The sequence below is a fragment of the Triturus cristatus genome, chromosome 9 (assembly GCF_964204655.1).
Source record: "Triturus cristatus chromosome 9, aTriCri1.1, whole genome shotgun sequence".
Taxonomy (NCBI): domain Eukaryota; kingdom Metazoa; phylum Chordata; class Amphibia; order Caudata; family Salamandridae; genus Triturus; species Triturus cristatus.
In genome coordinates this window covers 743,984,351-744,001,426 of record NC_140592.1, presented here as the reverse complement: position 1 = coordinate 744,001,426, position 17,076 = coordinate 743,984,351, and the positions used below count along the sequence as shown (strand labels likewise).

Genomic DNA, 17,076 nt, shown 5'->3' with positions numbered 1-17,076 from the left:
GTTGCCGAGTCAGCGCTTTCGGTTTCGATTTTGGCCTTCAGGAGATCGGCTGGCGTGCGTGCTCAAGGTGGCGAGGTGCCTCCTGGGCCTCTGCCCGAGGCTTGCTTCCATCTGCTACTGGTGGGCCTGACGCCTCCGACCCCCACATCGGCAGTTTGTGGTCCTTTGGCTGGCGCCCGCACACCTTTTGATCGGAGGTCCCATTGAGAGACTGCGCTCGCATGGCGGGCAAAGGGGGTCCGGAGGGGCGCAAGACCAAGGCTTCTCTGCGCGGGGGAGCGGTCCAGAGCAACAACATGGACCGCTACACCCAGGGCAGGGGGCCCCCTGGCGCTACTGGCCTCTCCCCGGATGCTGCGGGGGGAGGCACGACCGTCTCTGCGGAACTTTCCCTGCAGGACATTATGGGCGCCATCGAGGGCATCAGGGAAACCATCGCGACGCAATATGAGGCCCTGGCCCGTAAGATCGACACTGTCGCAATCGATGTCACCCTGATTCGGGCCGACCTCTCCAAAACCAACGAGAAGGTCCAGGCCCTTGATACACGGACCTCCACCCTGGGTGCGGAGGTGTCGGATCTGCGGGCCGCGCTTGGGGACATTAGAGTGGTCAACGACCATATGGCCCGGCGGCTTGAGGACTTCGAGGGACGGGCCCGACGCAACAACATCCGCATCATTGGTGTACCGGAGTCCTCAGACGGCCGCCCGGTGGACCTCGTGGTCGAGGAACTTATCCTGCAACAGCTGTCCCCGGCTGGCCTAAGTAAATTCTTCGCCGTGGAGCGGGCCCATCGAGTCCCGGGCGGCCGGCCGCGGCCGGGGGCCCCCCCGAGGCCTATCGTGGCTAAACTGTTCCACTACAGGGACCGCGACGCTATTCTGCAGGCTTCACGGACCCGTGGCCCGGTCCGCTACGAGAACTCGACCATCAATTTTTATCCGGACTTCACGCAACTGGTCCAGAAACAGCGGATGGGATTCCAAGGGGTGAAGCGCCGTCTCCGCGAGCGGGGCCTGAAGTATTCGATGATCTACCCGGCGAAACTCCGAGTGGAGCATGGAGAGCGGACAGCCTTTTTTGACTCTCCTGTGGCCGCAAGTGACTGGCTGGACTCGCTGCCGGACGGGGGTGGCCGGCCCGGGCCCTCTGGGGGCACCGCAGGTGACGGGTCCCCTTAGACTGACATTTGGTCCTTGCTTTTGCGGTTTTGCACTGTGCAGTTGGGTCTTACTTCTTTTGCATACTGTGTCTTACCAGGACCCGTGAGGGGCGCGGGCGGGTTCGGGTCCCTTTCCTCCTCCGGGGTCTTTTTGTAGAATGGGGTTAGGGGGGCGACAGGCACACTGCAAGTTGGGGGGGGTCATTGGCCCGCAGGGGTGCAGGGTGGGGGGAGTTGGACTTGGGGGGGGGGGGTTGGGGGGGAAGGGGGGTTGTTTTGTTGTGTGTTTTTTGTTTACAGGGCGAGGTATTGATTTTTGTCCATATTTGGGAACCGTGCTGCGGGCTGGGGGCCTCTTGATCTATTGGAGGGGATGGGGGGAGACGGGTTGAGGCTTATGTCGTGGAACGTCAATGGGTTGGGGGATCGTATTAAGCGGGGTGTTGTACTGCAATATTTGCGTCGTGTGACTCCTGATGTGGTGTTTCTCCAGGAGACGCACTTGGTCGGCAATGTCTGCCATGCGATGAACAGGGGGGGATACCGCCTCGTAGCTCATTCTGGTTTCACAACGGGCTCCAGGGGGGTGGGCATTCTCCTGCGAACCTCCCTTCCGGTGGAGATCACGAGGATAGTCTCGGATGACAGAGGGCGCTATGTGTGTTTGATTGGGAGGTGGGAGGGGCAGCCCCTTACCCTGGTTTCAGTCTACGTTCCCCCGGGTCTCCAGAACTCCACCTTTACTGACTTGGGTCGAATGCTGCTTGACCTTCCGGACGGCCTCCTGCTCATGGGCGGGGACTTTAACTCTGTGGTTTCGGGTGAACTGGATCGTCACCCACCGAGGACCCTCCCCGCTGCCCAGTCATGGCTGGGTGGGATGTTGGAGACCTTCGGCTTGGTGGATAGTTGGAGACTAATGCATCTGACCCAGTGTCAGTTTACCTTTCATTCGGGGGCGCATGGGAGTCTCTCTAGGCTGGACTACTTCCTTATGCCCGCGGCGCAGACTGGTCGGATTCGAGAGGTCAGACACTTGGCGCGTGGTATCTCCGACCATTCTCCGCTGTGGCTTCTCTTTGACACCGGGTCGCGGTCTGCAGGGCGGGTAGCTCCTATTAACCCTTGGTACCTGCGGGACCCTGCGACTCGTGACAGCCTGGTTAGGGCCATGGACCAATACTTCAGTGAAAACGAGGGGTCAGTGTCGTCTGCGTTGTCCCTTTGGGAAGCCTTTAAAACTGTGATACGCGGACACGCCCTCGCCCAGATAGTGGTGGCCAAGAAGGTTAGGAGCGAGGCGGTGGTGAAGCTGGAGACTGACATCTCGGGGTTGGAGTCGGCCCTGGAGGCGAATGTTACTCCGGACGGGCTACATGCCCTTAGCCTGAAACAGTTCGAATATAGGTCCATGGTCACTGACGCGGCCAAAACTATGTATAGGGAGCAGCAGGGCCGATTGTATGACGCGGGGGACAAGGCGGGAAAGTTGATCGCGTGGCTGGACAAAAAGGAGAGAGTGAATCGTGTGGTCCCCGAGTTGCGTGCTGCTGACGGTGTGTGTGTGACTGAGCCGGATGAGATTGTGGAATGTTTCGCTGACCACCTCCGGGCGGTGTACTCCCCGGTGACTGACAGGGATGAGGAGGACTCTCGCCTCCTACTGAGAGATATTGCTCTGCCCGGCCTGTCCGTTGAGGACCGGGAGCGGCTGGACGCTCCCTTGTCGTCGGATGAAATAGCGACCGCGATCCGTTCCCTTCGCTCGGGCAAGGCTATGGGTCCTAACGGTCTGCCCATTGAACTATACAAATTGCGTCCTGATAATCTTGCGCCCTTCCTCAGCCGCATGTTCCGCGACTCTCTCGCGGCGGGTTCCCTTCCGGCCGACCAGCGCTTGGCCACTATAGTCGTTATCCCCAAGGAGGGCAAGCCGCGAGACCGCTGTACTTCTTACCGGCCCATTTCACTGCTCAATGCGGAGCCCAAAATCCTGGCGAAAGTCCTGGCCAATCGATTGTTGAGTGTCGTGTGCGACCTTATTCATCCGGACCAATGCGGCTTTATCCCGCACCGCAACACCGCTCTTAACTTGCGGCGTCTTCACGGTGCCCTTGCCAGGGCGGAGTTCCTCTCCGAACCGGCCGTGCTGGTTTCTTTGGATGCCACGATGGCCTTTGATACTATTGAGTGGCCCTTCCTCTGGGCCGTCTTGGATAAATTCGGCTTTGGAGAGGGATTTATTGGCTGGGTGAGGCTCCTTTACACGGGACCCATGGCTCAAGTGGTGGTGAATGGGCGGGTCTCTCGGCCCTTTGCCCTCGGCAGGGGCACGAGTGCCCGTTGTCCCCGTTGCTTTTTGCTCTCGCCCTGGAGCCACTCGCTGCCTGGCTCCGTTGGGAGCCCTCGCTTAGAGGGATCCGGTGGGGCCCGGGCTTCGAAGATCGGGTCTCGCTGTATGCGGACGACATTCTCCTGTATCTCACCTCACCGCGGCAGTCACTCAACGTCCTTTTTGACGTTCTGACCTCCTTTGGGAACAATTCGGGTCTCACGATCAATTGGTCTAAATCCTGCGTTTATCCCATCTCTGGTGGTCCTCCTCTCCTGCCGCCTCGGCTCCCGATTCAGATATCTCTGAGCGGCTTTAAGTACCTGGGGATATACGTTTCGCTGGACCCGGTGGCTCGCTATGAGCAGAATCTCCTGCGTCCACTTCGGCGGCTGCGGGAGGACACGGCCCGGTGGTGCAGGCTCCCCCTGTCCCCGCTGGGTCGGGCCGCGCTGTTTAAAATGATGTCCCTTCCCAGGTTCCTCTATGCACTCCAGAACTCCTTCGATGTTATCCCAGTGGCCTACTTTCGGGAGGTGGAGAGCCTGCAGAGGAGACTGGTGTGGGACGGGCGGGCGCGTATTGCTCTTGCCAAGCTCACTCTCCCCTGGTATGACGGGGGCATCGCGCTTCCTGACATTCGCAGGTACTATTGGGCCTCGCAGCTATCTGCCATTAACCACGCCACGTATGCGCCCGGCTTGAATCCGGCGTATGAGATGGACAAGTTCCTGCTTCCCGGCGGGAACTACAACAGGGCACTTTATTCCCGCCTGGCTGGCCGGACCCTTACGGGTCCTACTAAGATTGCGGTGCGGACCTGGAGGGCTGCCACTGCGGCCATGGGCTGGAGTGAGCGATTAACATGTGCTACTCCCTTGTTTGCTTCCGACCGCCTGGGAAGCTTGTGGACCACGAAGGGGTTTGACCAGTGGGACACGATTGGTATCAGCAAAGTGGGAGACCTGTGGCACAAGGGCGCGGTAAAGACTTTCGCGGTGCTCCAGGCCGAATACGAGCTGACCGACAGGGAGTTCTTCCGCTACGCCCAGGTTCGGCACGCCCTGCTCTCGGTCTTCGGGGAGGGGACCAAGATCCCTGTTTCATCGCCCCTCGAGGACCGCATACTTGATGGACATGTCCCTGATAGTACTATTTCTTTAATTTATAAAAAATTAATCAATCACCGGGCGGACCTTCTTGTTCGCCTTCGGGAGGCTTGGACTGGGGACGGGGTGGAATTGGACGACGAAGATTGGCAGTCTGCACTGTCGTCCCCCAAGGAGGTTGCCATTCCGGCTCGTCTTCGGTTGGTACAGCTCAAGATTCTCCACCGGGTGTATGTGACGGGTCCGCGCTTGGTCTCGATGGGATTTTCCGGCGACGGGCTCTGTAAGCGAGGCTGTGGGCTCAGCGCCACCTTTCTTCATATCCTTTGGGAGTGCCGCGAGGTGGCGGACTACTGGCGCCGGGTCCACACGGTTATGGGACAGGTCACCGGGGTTGTGCTGCTGCCGGAGGTGCGTCGCTGTGTCCTGAATGTGTGGGAGCCCAATGACTACAGCGCGGCTCAGACTCGGTGGGCGGCCCTAGGGAACATGATTGCCAAGAGGGACATAGCGCAACTTTGGGGCGCTCAACGGCCGCCCACCGTGTCAGTATGGAAGGAGAATATGGACTGGTGTATGTTTAGGGAGAAGACTGTGTATGTGGCCCGTGGCAAGCCGGGGGCATGGGGTAGAATTTGGGGGCAATGGAACGCGTATCGCGGAGGCATCTGTACGCCCCCCCTGGTAGATACTGATATCGCCATGTCCCCCTGACCCTTGATGGCTCCTGGCGCCTTTTGGAACAACTACATATGGACGTTCATCTTCCTTGACCCCCTCCCCCCCCCCCCCCCTCCGTCCCCGGCCTCCCGGTACTCCTTTCTTTAGCGGTTTGCTCAATTGTCCTGACTGGAGTTTCCCGGGGGGAGCCTGACCCGCACTGGTTTCCCTCATAACTCGCCTTATGTTGTGTATTGTTTGTTTTTTTGTTTTTGTGATTGTTGGACTTACGCTTCCTGTTCCTCGAGAACTATCTGGAGCCACTGCAGGGCAGTGCCCTGGGAACTGATTGTAGCTTTGATATGTGTAGATTTCCTTCTGTACCTAGCGGCCGGCCCGAGTGGTTGTAGGCCCGTACTTGTAACCGAATTATTGCTTAATAAAACTTTTTCAAAAAAAAAAAAAAAAAAAAAAAAAAAATCTTAATTACATTAAGATAGCAGCGTTAGAGGGGAAAAAGTCAGGCTAAGGACTGCTTGCCCAAGCTAAATCTAATGAACATGAAGAATAGTATGAGAAAGAGGTGAACCGGGTTCCCGTCCAAGGACATTTGAGCACAGCTGTTGCTTACCTGCTCAGAAGATGCACAAGAGGAAGACTGCACAGGCGGATCATGTAATTGCCATGTAAATGGAGTTGTATAGGAGCGGATAAACAATTGGTGATGGTTAAACTACATTTTTTTTTCATGAAAAGCCAAGACCTTGGAACGCTACCTCAGAAGTCAGTCACTCAGCAAGACATTCTCAGACTTCAAAGAACACTGTGTGCTCGCAGACAACAGATTCTAGCCACTTTCAAGCAGTTCTCCACCAATCCGTTCATGAACCTGCTCAAAGATCAGTGGCCTAGCTTCAACTCAATCAGACACTCATCCATCTCAAACTTACAATGACATCATACTCACTGTGAATGCTACCATCATGGCAAGAACCATAAACATTTCTTTAATTTCGGTCACCTTTTTCCAATGACCTCAAAAATCCTGCATTAAGCCAATCAGCAAGAACCACTTTGATCCAGCCAGCTAGCTAGCACCCAATATCGAATCAGTCATTCCTAGGAAAAATGAATGAAAGCATTACCTTCACTCAGCTCTTCAACTTCGGAAATAAAAACAACCTACTCTCCAAACAATCAAAATGGCTTTTGCCATGGGAGAGAAGTCAAATCTGCCAGGATTTCCATCTAGGACATACTCAAGATGACAAGTGACAACATTTGAATTGCGGCCTTATTCTGGACTTGGTCTAGCATATTTGATACAGTCCACCATTTCTTCTGTTTAGGTTACTGGTCTGCCTAGACAGAACATCTTACCTCTCAGGTAGATCATCAACTCACGCTTTTGAATTAATCAGAAGAGAGCTTCAAGTCCCCTCATTCAGCAACCTGAAGTCTATGGAAAATAGGAACATAGCACCTGAGCCCAGCCTGGACTATTACTCTATTTGGCGGAGGTCAGCATTACACCAAGAGCTACAGGAGTCAACAGTAGCACCCTCAAGTAACATTCATAATTGACAATGAATAAATACATCCCCAATCCACTGTAAAAAAACAAAAGCAAGCAAGTACGAGATAAGCACACTTTGGACAAACATGGAAGGGAAAAAAATGCATTTTTGGGCTAGCACCTGCATCATTAAATCATCTGACAAATGCATTGAGTAAAAAGATTTTTTATAGAAAAACACAATCATTACTGTAAAATCTGACATTTCAAAATAACCACACAGACACTTAGGGTGGTGGAAATGGAAAATTTTTGGCAGTGAACCCTGATGGGCTGAAAGGAGTAAGAGAGCAGGGCACTGAGCACAAAAGGGAGATTTTCGCTAGAGAGGTACTGTGGTGTATGTTAATATTTCAGCTTATAGCCTTAGAATCCGTAACTCTCCATACTGGGAGAAGGAATGCTAAGGCGGAATGCAATTTTTTCTGCAATTAGCTGCAAAAGTTTTCAGAGAATGTGTTGCCAGGTGGGTGAAATCAGTGGCACAATGGAATGAAATTGGAGGAGAAGTACACTAAAGAAAACATACAGTTTGGTAAAAGTCAGTACACAGGGGTAGTTTGACAGTGTAGAGAAAAGGAACGTCCGCTGGAATGATCAAGCACCTCACTCCGCATTGCAGTATCTCTGCAATCTTTTCTTGAAAAAAAAAGTGTGGTTTGAAGGCAGGTTTCTGTAAGTCAGGAGAATGGGTGTTGGATGAGGGTCCTTTCTGTGAAATTTGTTGGGGGAAGAGGACCAGAAGTTCAATAAAAGATATGCAAAAAGGGAGTACCGAGGGAGAACTTGCCCTTCAAGAGAACAATGTCTTTAAGCCATTACAACCTTGTGGGTCTTGCCAATCCTGTTGTGGGCCAAGTCTTTACCACGGCTATACTGTCCAGTCTCTATTGGTTGAGGGTACAGAGGCGTAAATATACATATTACAAAGGCATAGGGCACTCGGCATCAGTGGCAGCAGCCCCCACAGTGACTGCCCCCATGTGAATGCTGGCCCTCTCCGTACTTCGTCCTCCGGCTAAGGATTTCATACGTGCACTCGTCTCCACAGCAGCCAGTCATGCTAGGCGAACTCTCATCTATCTCAAACCTACAGGAAAGTGGGTGGAGAAGCAAAAGTTAACCTTAAAGCCAGGGCAGGAAACAAAATTGCAAGTGAGTGCAAAAGGTTAAAAAAAATTAAAAAAAAGAAGAGGAGATCACAGCCACTCTGCATGCAAGGCCCAGGAACTTTGGGAAAAGCATGTGAATACATCAAGATAAATGTTTTACCAACTGTCAATGAACCAAATGGTACAGAAAATGCAGAACAAAACCACCCTGGAGTGGGTGACATCATGCTTTTAAATGTGTATGTGGCCCCCAACGGTGCTAGAATTTTTTTCTCTTGCAACATGATAGGTTAACAAAATTACATAATGAGGGGAGCAAAATGGAACTTACTGCAAAGCTTCTCTGAAGAACTGGTAGGCACCGTGATTGTGCTTGAACACTGTCAGCATAACCTTTTTCATCTGGGTACTAAAAGAGAAGAGGCATTCAAGATCACCTTATACATTATGCTGCTATATAGGCACCACCATGCGCTTGTAGAAATTCACAAAACTACACGATCCACAGACTGGAGGGTTAGCGCTATTAAGATTCCTTAGGACTACCAAGCCCTGCCATTTTCTGGATAGTCTGGGTTTAGGATCTCTAAATTGCAGACATTTTGTATGCTTCTAAGGACAGCTATAAAGGACAATGCTGAAACAGGGAATGCTAGGATACTATTAAGCACTGCAAGAACACATTCCGAACACACTGACCAGCCCCTTTAACATAACTCCTGGCAAGTCTTCAATGCTCTCCCACCAGTGTATAATGGAATTAAAAGTTTAAAAAGGGTGGAATCAGTTTAATTCAAAGGCCCTAGGGTTCAGAACAAGGACGTGCCTCAATGTTAATGCGAAGCTTTCCACTGGGGAAAAAAAGAAAATCTTATGGAGATTGGCCTGACTCACCCAAGAAGAACAATTGCTGTCCAAAACAGAAGACAGCTAGAAAATTCGAGAATAGGCTAATATGTAGTTAATGCTCACAGAAAGACGTTAGTTTAATCATGTAATTGAAATTTTAAATGATTTCATAAGAGCGCAATTCCTTGGTAAATTAAACTGTGAACCTTATTTTGAGCAGGCACGTTTGTTATACTGACTTTTGTAGGGTGTTACTGGTACCCATATACTCCAGAGATTCCACTGCACCAACCAGTGTATAGAAATTTGGAGCGGGCAGTAACAAATAATGAGAAATCCTCATCAGAAAAGATCTGTCTTCAACTGCTTTTTTCTTGGCCAGGCCAGCTTTGTGTTGTGAGAGAAAAAGGGAGAGCATCCCACAATGGGTCCCTATGTGAATCCAGAGCTCTAAACTGGTAGAGTACTTTTCAAAGGATCAACGTGTTTTTTCAAGCTCTTATCACATTTTATCTACAGAGGTCTTAAGAATATATGCATATGTACATATTTACCTTAATCATCACACCATCGAAATGTTAAAACCTCACAAAACATGACATTGTGTCTAAAAAGCAGTCTTAATGAACATTATTGAACATTACTAAAAATAGATACTACAGGAGACAAGAAAGAGTCCAACATTATTACAAAATAACATTTCTGTAACAAAATGATAAAATATTGGACGCATTATTCCTTTAAAAAAATAGGATTTCAGCCTGTGATGTGAACAAGGCCCGTGCATCTCAGTTATCCAAGAGATATAGGGTAACAAAATCACTTACCTCTATAGTTTGGGAGATTAACTGAATTCCAGATTCACATACTGTGTATATTCACATAGTGTAAATGTTCTTAAAATAACATTTTTATTTAGAAATTCAAAATGATGGGCCTTGACAACAAGCACCAGTAAATGGCTAAAACAACCACCACAATGTCCCTCACCTTTGTCCTGACATGGTATAAAGGGTAAGAATATTCATGAACAGTAAAGACATGCTAAAGGGACCTGGTTTGCTACAGAGAGGAGGTTCGAGAACTTGCAAGGTTGGAGGCTCGTGAACCAAGAACTTGTTTAAGTTGCAAAACTATTACTGTAGTTAACCAACTTCTTTCTTTTCCTGGCAAACTAGTCTACAATATGGCTCTGTGCATCATTTGTGAAGCAGATTACCCTCTTCCAAGTGCTAACCCACAGTTAACATAGCAAACGTTTTTCTTACTGCCCTAATCTGCTCATCTTGCATGGGTATCCAGAAAATAATGTTTAGGCAATGTATGGATACACAACCAAAGGCATATCAGAAACTTGTGTTGCAGATGCAACTTTTTTATGTGCAGTATTGTACGTTTGGTCTCACATGCAGAGAAATTCCTATAATCCTAGGAGCCAATACTTTACACAGCTGAATAGGATTCACAATCTGTGTCAGACTAATCCCATTCCCTTTCTAGTGTATTCCAAATAATAAGAAAAGCTGACCAGCAGTTGTCTGTTAAGGTAATGCATTCAAGTTCTTTCTTGCATTTATTATCTATAGACATCTCCAGTGCTGTCCGAGTTTTGGAAAGATTGAGGGTAATTCAATATATGACTTAAGGGAAATGGTGACGTTTGTAAGATATTTGGCATCAGTTCTCAACTGCAATCTGCTCCCATCTACCTGTAAAACAGGTTGTCCACTAGAAAAATAATACTATCACACTGTTTCGAGTATGAGCCTAGTTTCAGAACTGAATTTGTCGACAAACTACTTCTGTATACTTGTGCACTCGTTCCAACTGAAGTCACATCAGTCTAGTGAGTAGTAGAAGTATATTTCTCACATAGATGGTGATTTGCATGGTAGAATTACTATTTTTACACCTTTTAGAAGATAGTGCATTACAGTAGATTAAAGAGTGACATACTATGTTTTCTCTTTCTTTTTTATGGGCAGTCACTGCAGCTAGATGAACTCAAAGAGTGCAAGGTGTAAAGAGGACCATAATGTTAATGTCCTTAAACAAGGGTGGCAACTGCCCGTTGAAAGGACACTGCGTAAATGTCACGAGGTAGCATAAGTCTGGGATGTGCTAAAAGTTAATCATATCTGTGGAATTAGCATACTATTTTGGAAATGCAATCACAATCACCCTCTTAAACAAGAAAAGTGCAACATCAGATGTTAGAGGGATTCTTTATAAAATGTAAATGTAAATGTTGTAGACTTGTAAAGCGCACAGCTACCCCAGCATGTTTAGCAATACTAGAAAAGAGGTTTTTTAATAATGACTGAGCATGCTAGATGTGGACATGAGCAACTAAGCACAACAATGTAAATCAGGGGGCGTGGCTACGAAGCCGATGATGGCGGACGCACGAGCGGTGAGCTCCGCGCCAACCCGTTAAATTCTCCTGTATATCGCGGACTCCGCCTGTGCCCGGGAGCACTCTTTCGGGGACCCGACCTGCCAGGGATCCTAGAGACACCAGGGGTGCCCGTACTGAGCTGGGGAGCGCTCCGGGGACTCCGATCCAATTGAGACGCGGTCGCAACAAGATGGCGGCCCGCAATTAGAACGGCGAGCTGGGTTTCACGAAGTGGTGCAGCCCAGACAGAACTGCAGGAGCAGGAAGGTGTGCAGAGGGCCCAGGCGCACTGTTGGGGGGCCGAGATCCCACCCCTGCCCCACAATAGCTACGCAGCTGTAGCGAACATCAGCTGAGCCTGGGGAACAACGGGGACGTGCCCGCATCCGAAGAGCTGAGCGGACCGCACAAGACCAAGCTGCACGCTGGGCCCAGCGCGGGCCATGCCGGAAGCCTGAGAGGTGGGTGTGGCGGGGCTGTCTGGGTCGCCCCCGTGCCCTGAATTGCACACACTGCGGGAGGCTCCCCTGGTAAAGACGGTGGAGCCCAGGGAAAGGCGAGTGGGCCCGGAGTTCCCCATTTCCCCCTCAGGTGAAAGGCTGCCACACAGACAGGAGACGGGGTGCTGCGAAACGCTAGCGGCAGGTAGAGAGCAGCAGCCGGGCACGAGACTGTGGTGTCCCGCGCCTCCCCACTGGACCTCGACGGACTGCAGGAGGCTGACTGAAGTCAGAGTGGAATACAGCGGCGATCGGTCCCGTGGCAGTGGGGCTGTTGGCTGGGCCTGGGAGTTCGGAGGCAACAACCCGTTCCTGGAGACCTGCGCCACACTCTTGGGAGGTGCTCTGATCCTTTTCAGTGGCATACCGTAGCAGCTGGATCCCTTCTGTGGACTTACCACCGCACGCTGCTGCTTACTGAGAGGCAGACCTGGTGCCTTCATCTCGTGAACTGCATGGACGAACCAAAAGGGGTCCGCTGATGTACGTGGCAGAACACTGTTGCTTTGGCTTGTGTTGAGGCGGCACACCACCGTTGAGGTCGATCGCTGGTTGCCTGTTTATCCGAGTGGTGCACCGGCGTGTTGGGGGCTGCAGGATTGGGCTGGGGTGGTTGCCCGGGCATCCCCTGTTCCCTCCCGAGCCGGCTGGCACTGGATAATAGCAGTGCTTACAACTTTGGCAATTCACCAGTTTTGAGGAGCAGTGAGCGGAGCATCCCTGTAGAAGGGGCTCGAGACAGAAGGGCTGGTGGCAACCTATCGCACAACCGGAACAGTGCGTATTCGCTCTGTGGGCCCAGAGCCTCCCACGCTAGCCATGGAGAAGCCTAGAGGGAAGCTGGCGGGACGTCCGCCGGAAAAAGATGATCGTGCAGCAGAATAGGTACCTAGAGAAAATGGAGGGGGAACTACCGGATGTAACCTGTGCACCAACAACTGGCCAAGATTTTAGAAGCCATTGCGGACACCAAGGCAACGTTGCACCAGGACATTAGTACAGTGGCAGTGGGTCTGGGGCTGCTTAGGGTGGAACATGCCAAACTGACGGACAGGGTGAAACATTCGGAATCGACCCTTGAAGTGCTTGCCACTGCACAATAAGTACTGGCTGCGAAGGTCGATGAACTTTCTGGTAGGATCGGGATCTTGAAGCAGAAAGCGGAAGACGCAGAAGGGCGAAACTGCAGAAACAATGTGAGGGTACTGCGCCTGCCGGAAGTTGTGGAGGGGCAGGACATGGTCACATACCTGGAAATATGGCTCCGAGAGGTGGTGGCACCGGAGGATCTCACGCAATTCTACACTTTGGAGAGAGCCCACCGAGTACCTGTCAGACCGCCGGCACCAGGGAGATCGCCACGACCGGTGGTGGCCAGATTGCTCCACTTTCGTGATAGAGACCTATTGCTACAGAAGGCACGGTCAGACGGGCCTTATACGGTGGAGAACAATAAAGTGTCCCTGTTCCCGGATTACACACTGGAGGTCCAGAGACACCGCAGTCAAACGAGCCCTACGTGAAGAGGAATTCCAATACTCTCTGATGTTCCCAGCCAGGCTGCGAATATTGCTGGATGGGAAAACTCATTTTTTGCGACGACCCGAAAGCTGCTTGGGAGTGGATTGAAGCCTACAAAACGGAAGGTCATCGCTTGCCCCGAAGCGGGAAGCAAACGAGCGGGACCAGAGAATCAGAGACACGACCTCTGAAGGAGCCGCCGACGGAAGGTTCCTAAAAGGCCGAGCCCGTCGCGGACAGCGGCGGAACGAGCGGATGCTCTACAGGCAGATGCGGCCTTGATGCGAAGCAGGGGGTCATCATTGGAGAAAGGTTCAGAGTCAAAACAAGGGACTGGTGAATTGGACACGGACTCATCCAGTAATAAGTGTGGACATGCCGGAAGTGACTCGGCAGACGGGGTCTTTGGATAAGTGATGGGAATTTCTTTCTTTCCTCAATTCCCACTTGTATTTTCTCTATCTGTACTATGGGCTCGACTGATCCTGTGACATTTCTTCTTGGGGTGGGAGGGGAACGGGGGAGGGTGGCCGGGGGGTGCTTCTGGATGTGGGCTGGAACAGCCAATTAAGGCTGTGACGTCATGTATGATTTACAAACATTGTTTCGACATTGGTGACAGTGGTTGCGCTCCCCTGTAGGTCCTTGTGCATGTAGGTTGGGACCTTAACAACTAGTTGTAGTACAGTGATATGCAGTATTTTTGCAAGTTTGGGCAGCTGACCGTTGTCAGTCCGCTCTTGGGTGAGGGAATTGTGGGGTTTGGTTTGTTGTCACATACCAGGAGGTCTACGACAACTTTTTGGGCTAATGGGGTGGGGGTGGGGTATCAGAGAGGGGTAATGTGGGGATAGATGGCACGCCAGAAAGACCAGGCTGAGGGGTTCAAAATTCCACAGTATATTTAACTACATCAGACGAAGAGGCGTGCACGTGGCAATGCTACAAGAGACGCACCTCACAGAATCAGAGGTGTTCGATTGAAACGTAGATGGAGAGGGCAGCTGTTTGCAACTACTTACTCTGCTTTTGCGAGAGGAGCGTTAGTGTGGAATCGGCCGAAAGTTCCCTTTCAGCTCTCCCGGAAATTAATAGATGCAGATGGAAGGTTTGTTGTGATTACGGGCAAGCTGAAAGGCAGGTAGTGTGTATGCACCGAACCGGGAACAGATTCCCTTCCTAGAACGTTTCTCAGGAACACTGGCAGGAGTGCCACACGAAAGCCTGATACTGGGAGGGGATTTTCATTGTGTGTGTGATACGGGGTACACTCGCTGCCACCACGGCTAAGGGACTTAAGAGATGGGTCGCGGGATGGGACTTGTTGGACATGTGGAGATTACATAATGCATGCTAGAGAGCATACTCATACTACTCTCACCTCTATGACTTGCATACACGGCGGGGCGTGGCTTGGCGCGCGGACATGATAGCCGCTATCGAGTGAAGCTCCGGAAGAAAGGTACCATTATCCTGGCACTTCAGGCATCGGCCGTTGGCGGGGGTGAAGCCCGTGAGCCCCCGGCGCAGCGGTGTGCAGATTGGCGGAAGAGGTGATTGGAAGACGCTGCGCCGCTGAGTGACAGCTGCAGCCGGCAGACGCGACACAGCGGGAAGGAGTGACGGCCGGCCGAGTCTGCTACTTTAGCCCGCGGCTGGCCACGAGGGCACCAGGCCGCGGGGCCTGCAGCGCTGTCGGGGCGCTGCTGGAGTGCCTACCTGAGGTGTCCTGGTCAGGAGGTGACGGCATCGGCTGGCTGGCTGGCGATGAGGCGAGTGAGCAGGGTGGATTAAACGGGGTGAGCTGCCCCCAGCGCGTTCCGACCCACGGCGGACTCGGCTGTAGCTCTCCATTGACGCTGTCGGACAGGCGGCCACGCGAGGCGGACTCCACCACAGAGTCGCGTGATCCGACGGAGCCCCCATCCAGGAGCCGGAGGTGCCCCGGGGAGTGTTTGGTCGGTGTGCAGGTCGGCGGATCCCTCGGAGGGGCGCAGCGGAGGGAGAAGGTGAGGCTGCGGCGATGACCTGGTTGCAGTCCTCTATACGCAGATACAGACTGGGAGACCCGTAGTGTGGCGGTACGTTGCCATGATGCTGGGGAGTGGGTTCTCTGAGCCCTGAGGAGCAACTGATGGGCGTAGTAGCGCTGCACTGAACTACCCGTGGCAGTGGGGACAAGGACGCCCAGATGGACACTGATAAGGGGATAATCCTGGCCCCGAACGCCCATACCTGGCAATGACGCTCACGGGAGACAACGTAGCCCCCCAGCACGCGACTGGATGCATAGAGCACAGGGGACGGCAGTCGCCCAGAGTGCAGGCCTGACATCGTGGGCGCTTGGAGTCTGATGGGGATGTGCTGGCATAGATAAAATACTGGCGGCCCCGCTGCACTACCCAGTAGCGGGTGAGAACGCAGCAGCAACATTGAGAGATCTGGTGACCGCCACGAGTGCAGCAACTTTGAGAGATCTGGTGACCGCCACGAGTCTTCCCCAGTCCTCGAGAAAAGCTAATGCCTGGACCGGGGGGGGGAAGAGAGGTCTCGAAAGGTCTCGGGCACAGCTACAGAGAGCAGTAATACGGCCATTGCTGTGGCTCAGTGGACCCCACGATCGGCGGACAACGGTGATCTCCTGGTGTGTGTCGGTGGTGTGTGTTGGTGGTGTGGTCAGTGAGGTTTGATGCTCTTTTTCAGCTACTGGATCCCGGAGTAAGTGGGCAACCGGCAGCGTTGGCCACCTACAGGGGTGGCGGGCAGCGATAGTTGGGGCTGGTCCGGCTGCCTGGCGACACGACCCTCCGGCGGATGCCTACAGCACAACAACTGGTCATGGGCCGACTGCGGAACGCATCACGGGACGGCCAGACGCTGGCTGGGAACTCGGGCCCCGCTGCGGAGAACAGTGGGGGGGCCACCGCTTCATAAACAGGAGGTACTGGCGGCAAAGCTGGACACGGTGCTTGCCGCGGTGGAGCGGATTGGCTCCACGCTGGAGCAAACTAAAGCCTCCCTGGAGTCCCGCATTGATAAGGTTACTGTAGACTTCACACTCCTCCATGCAGATCACCGCAAACTGGTAGACACGGTGACTCAACAGCGACAGTCCCTTCAGGAGATCCAACCAGTGGTGAACACCCACACAGCCGCATTACAAGGCCTCATAGATCGCGTCCATGTTTTGGAGGACCGGGCTGAGGATGCCGAAGGACGTTCCCGGCGCTGCAATGTCCGTGTGGTGGGTCTGCCGGAGGGCGAGGAGGGACGGCAGCCGGAACAGTAGGTCAAGGGTTGGCTGCGCGACTTACTTGGCTCTGAAATCCTGTCTCCGCAATTTGTGGTGGAACGCGCCTACAGGGTCCCAGCACAGCGGCCCAAGCCGGGGGCCAGTCCTCGCCCCTTCTTGTTTAAGCTAAAGTCCGATTGGCCGCACTCTGCTCGTCCTACCAGCGTGTTACCCCAAGGTATTGTGGTCCATGAAGTAGCGTCGGCGAATACGCCTGTGCCAAAGTTTTAAATGAAAGTAAGTGTTGCGTTAGCCATCCCTGGACACGTGTTTCGAGGTAGTTGCCTCTCGTCAGCAGGGAGTAGGTATATGTGTAGGGTTGCTGCGTAGGCTGCCAAAAAAGTATTCTCAGGTAGTGTACCACTCATGGCGCGCAGGTGCTGATCCATGGGCTCGTCAGCCCCACCGGCTCAAGGGAGCCTGAACACAAACAAAAGTCCGATTGGCTGCACTCTGCTCGTCCTACTAGCGTGTTACCCCAAGGTATTGTGGTCCATGAAGTAGCGTCGGCGAATACGCCTGTGCCAAAGTTTTAAATGAAAGTTCTTGTTTAAGCTCCTCA

General features: G+C 52.6%; 1 protein-coding gene across 1 annotated transcript in view; it reads right to left on the bottom strand.

Annotated features, from left to right (window-relative positions):
- Positions 1 to 6,992: 6,992 nt before the first annotated feature.
- NAA40 (N-alpha-acetyltransferase 40, NatD catalytic subunit) overlaps positions 6,993 to 17,076 on the bottom strand; it is a 43,503-nt gene continuing 33,419 nt past the window's right edge. Inside the window, exons 7-8 of the mRNA XM_085626016.1 lie at positions 8,286 to 8,363; positions 6,993 to 7,932 (exon numbers count right to left, since the gene is read on the bottom strand). Of these exons, the coding sequence (XP_085482142.1) occupies positions 7,791 to 7,932; positions 8,286 to 8,363 (220 nt within the window). The 3' untranslated portion in view covers positions 6,993 to 7,790. The remainder of the gene's footprint in view (positions 7,933 to 8,285; positions 8,364 to 17,076) is intronic.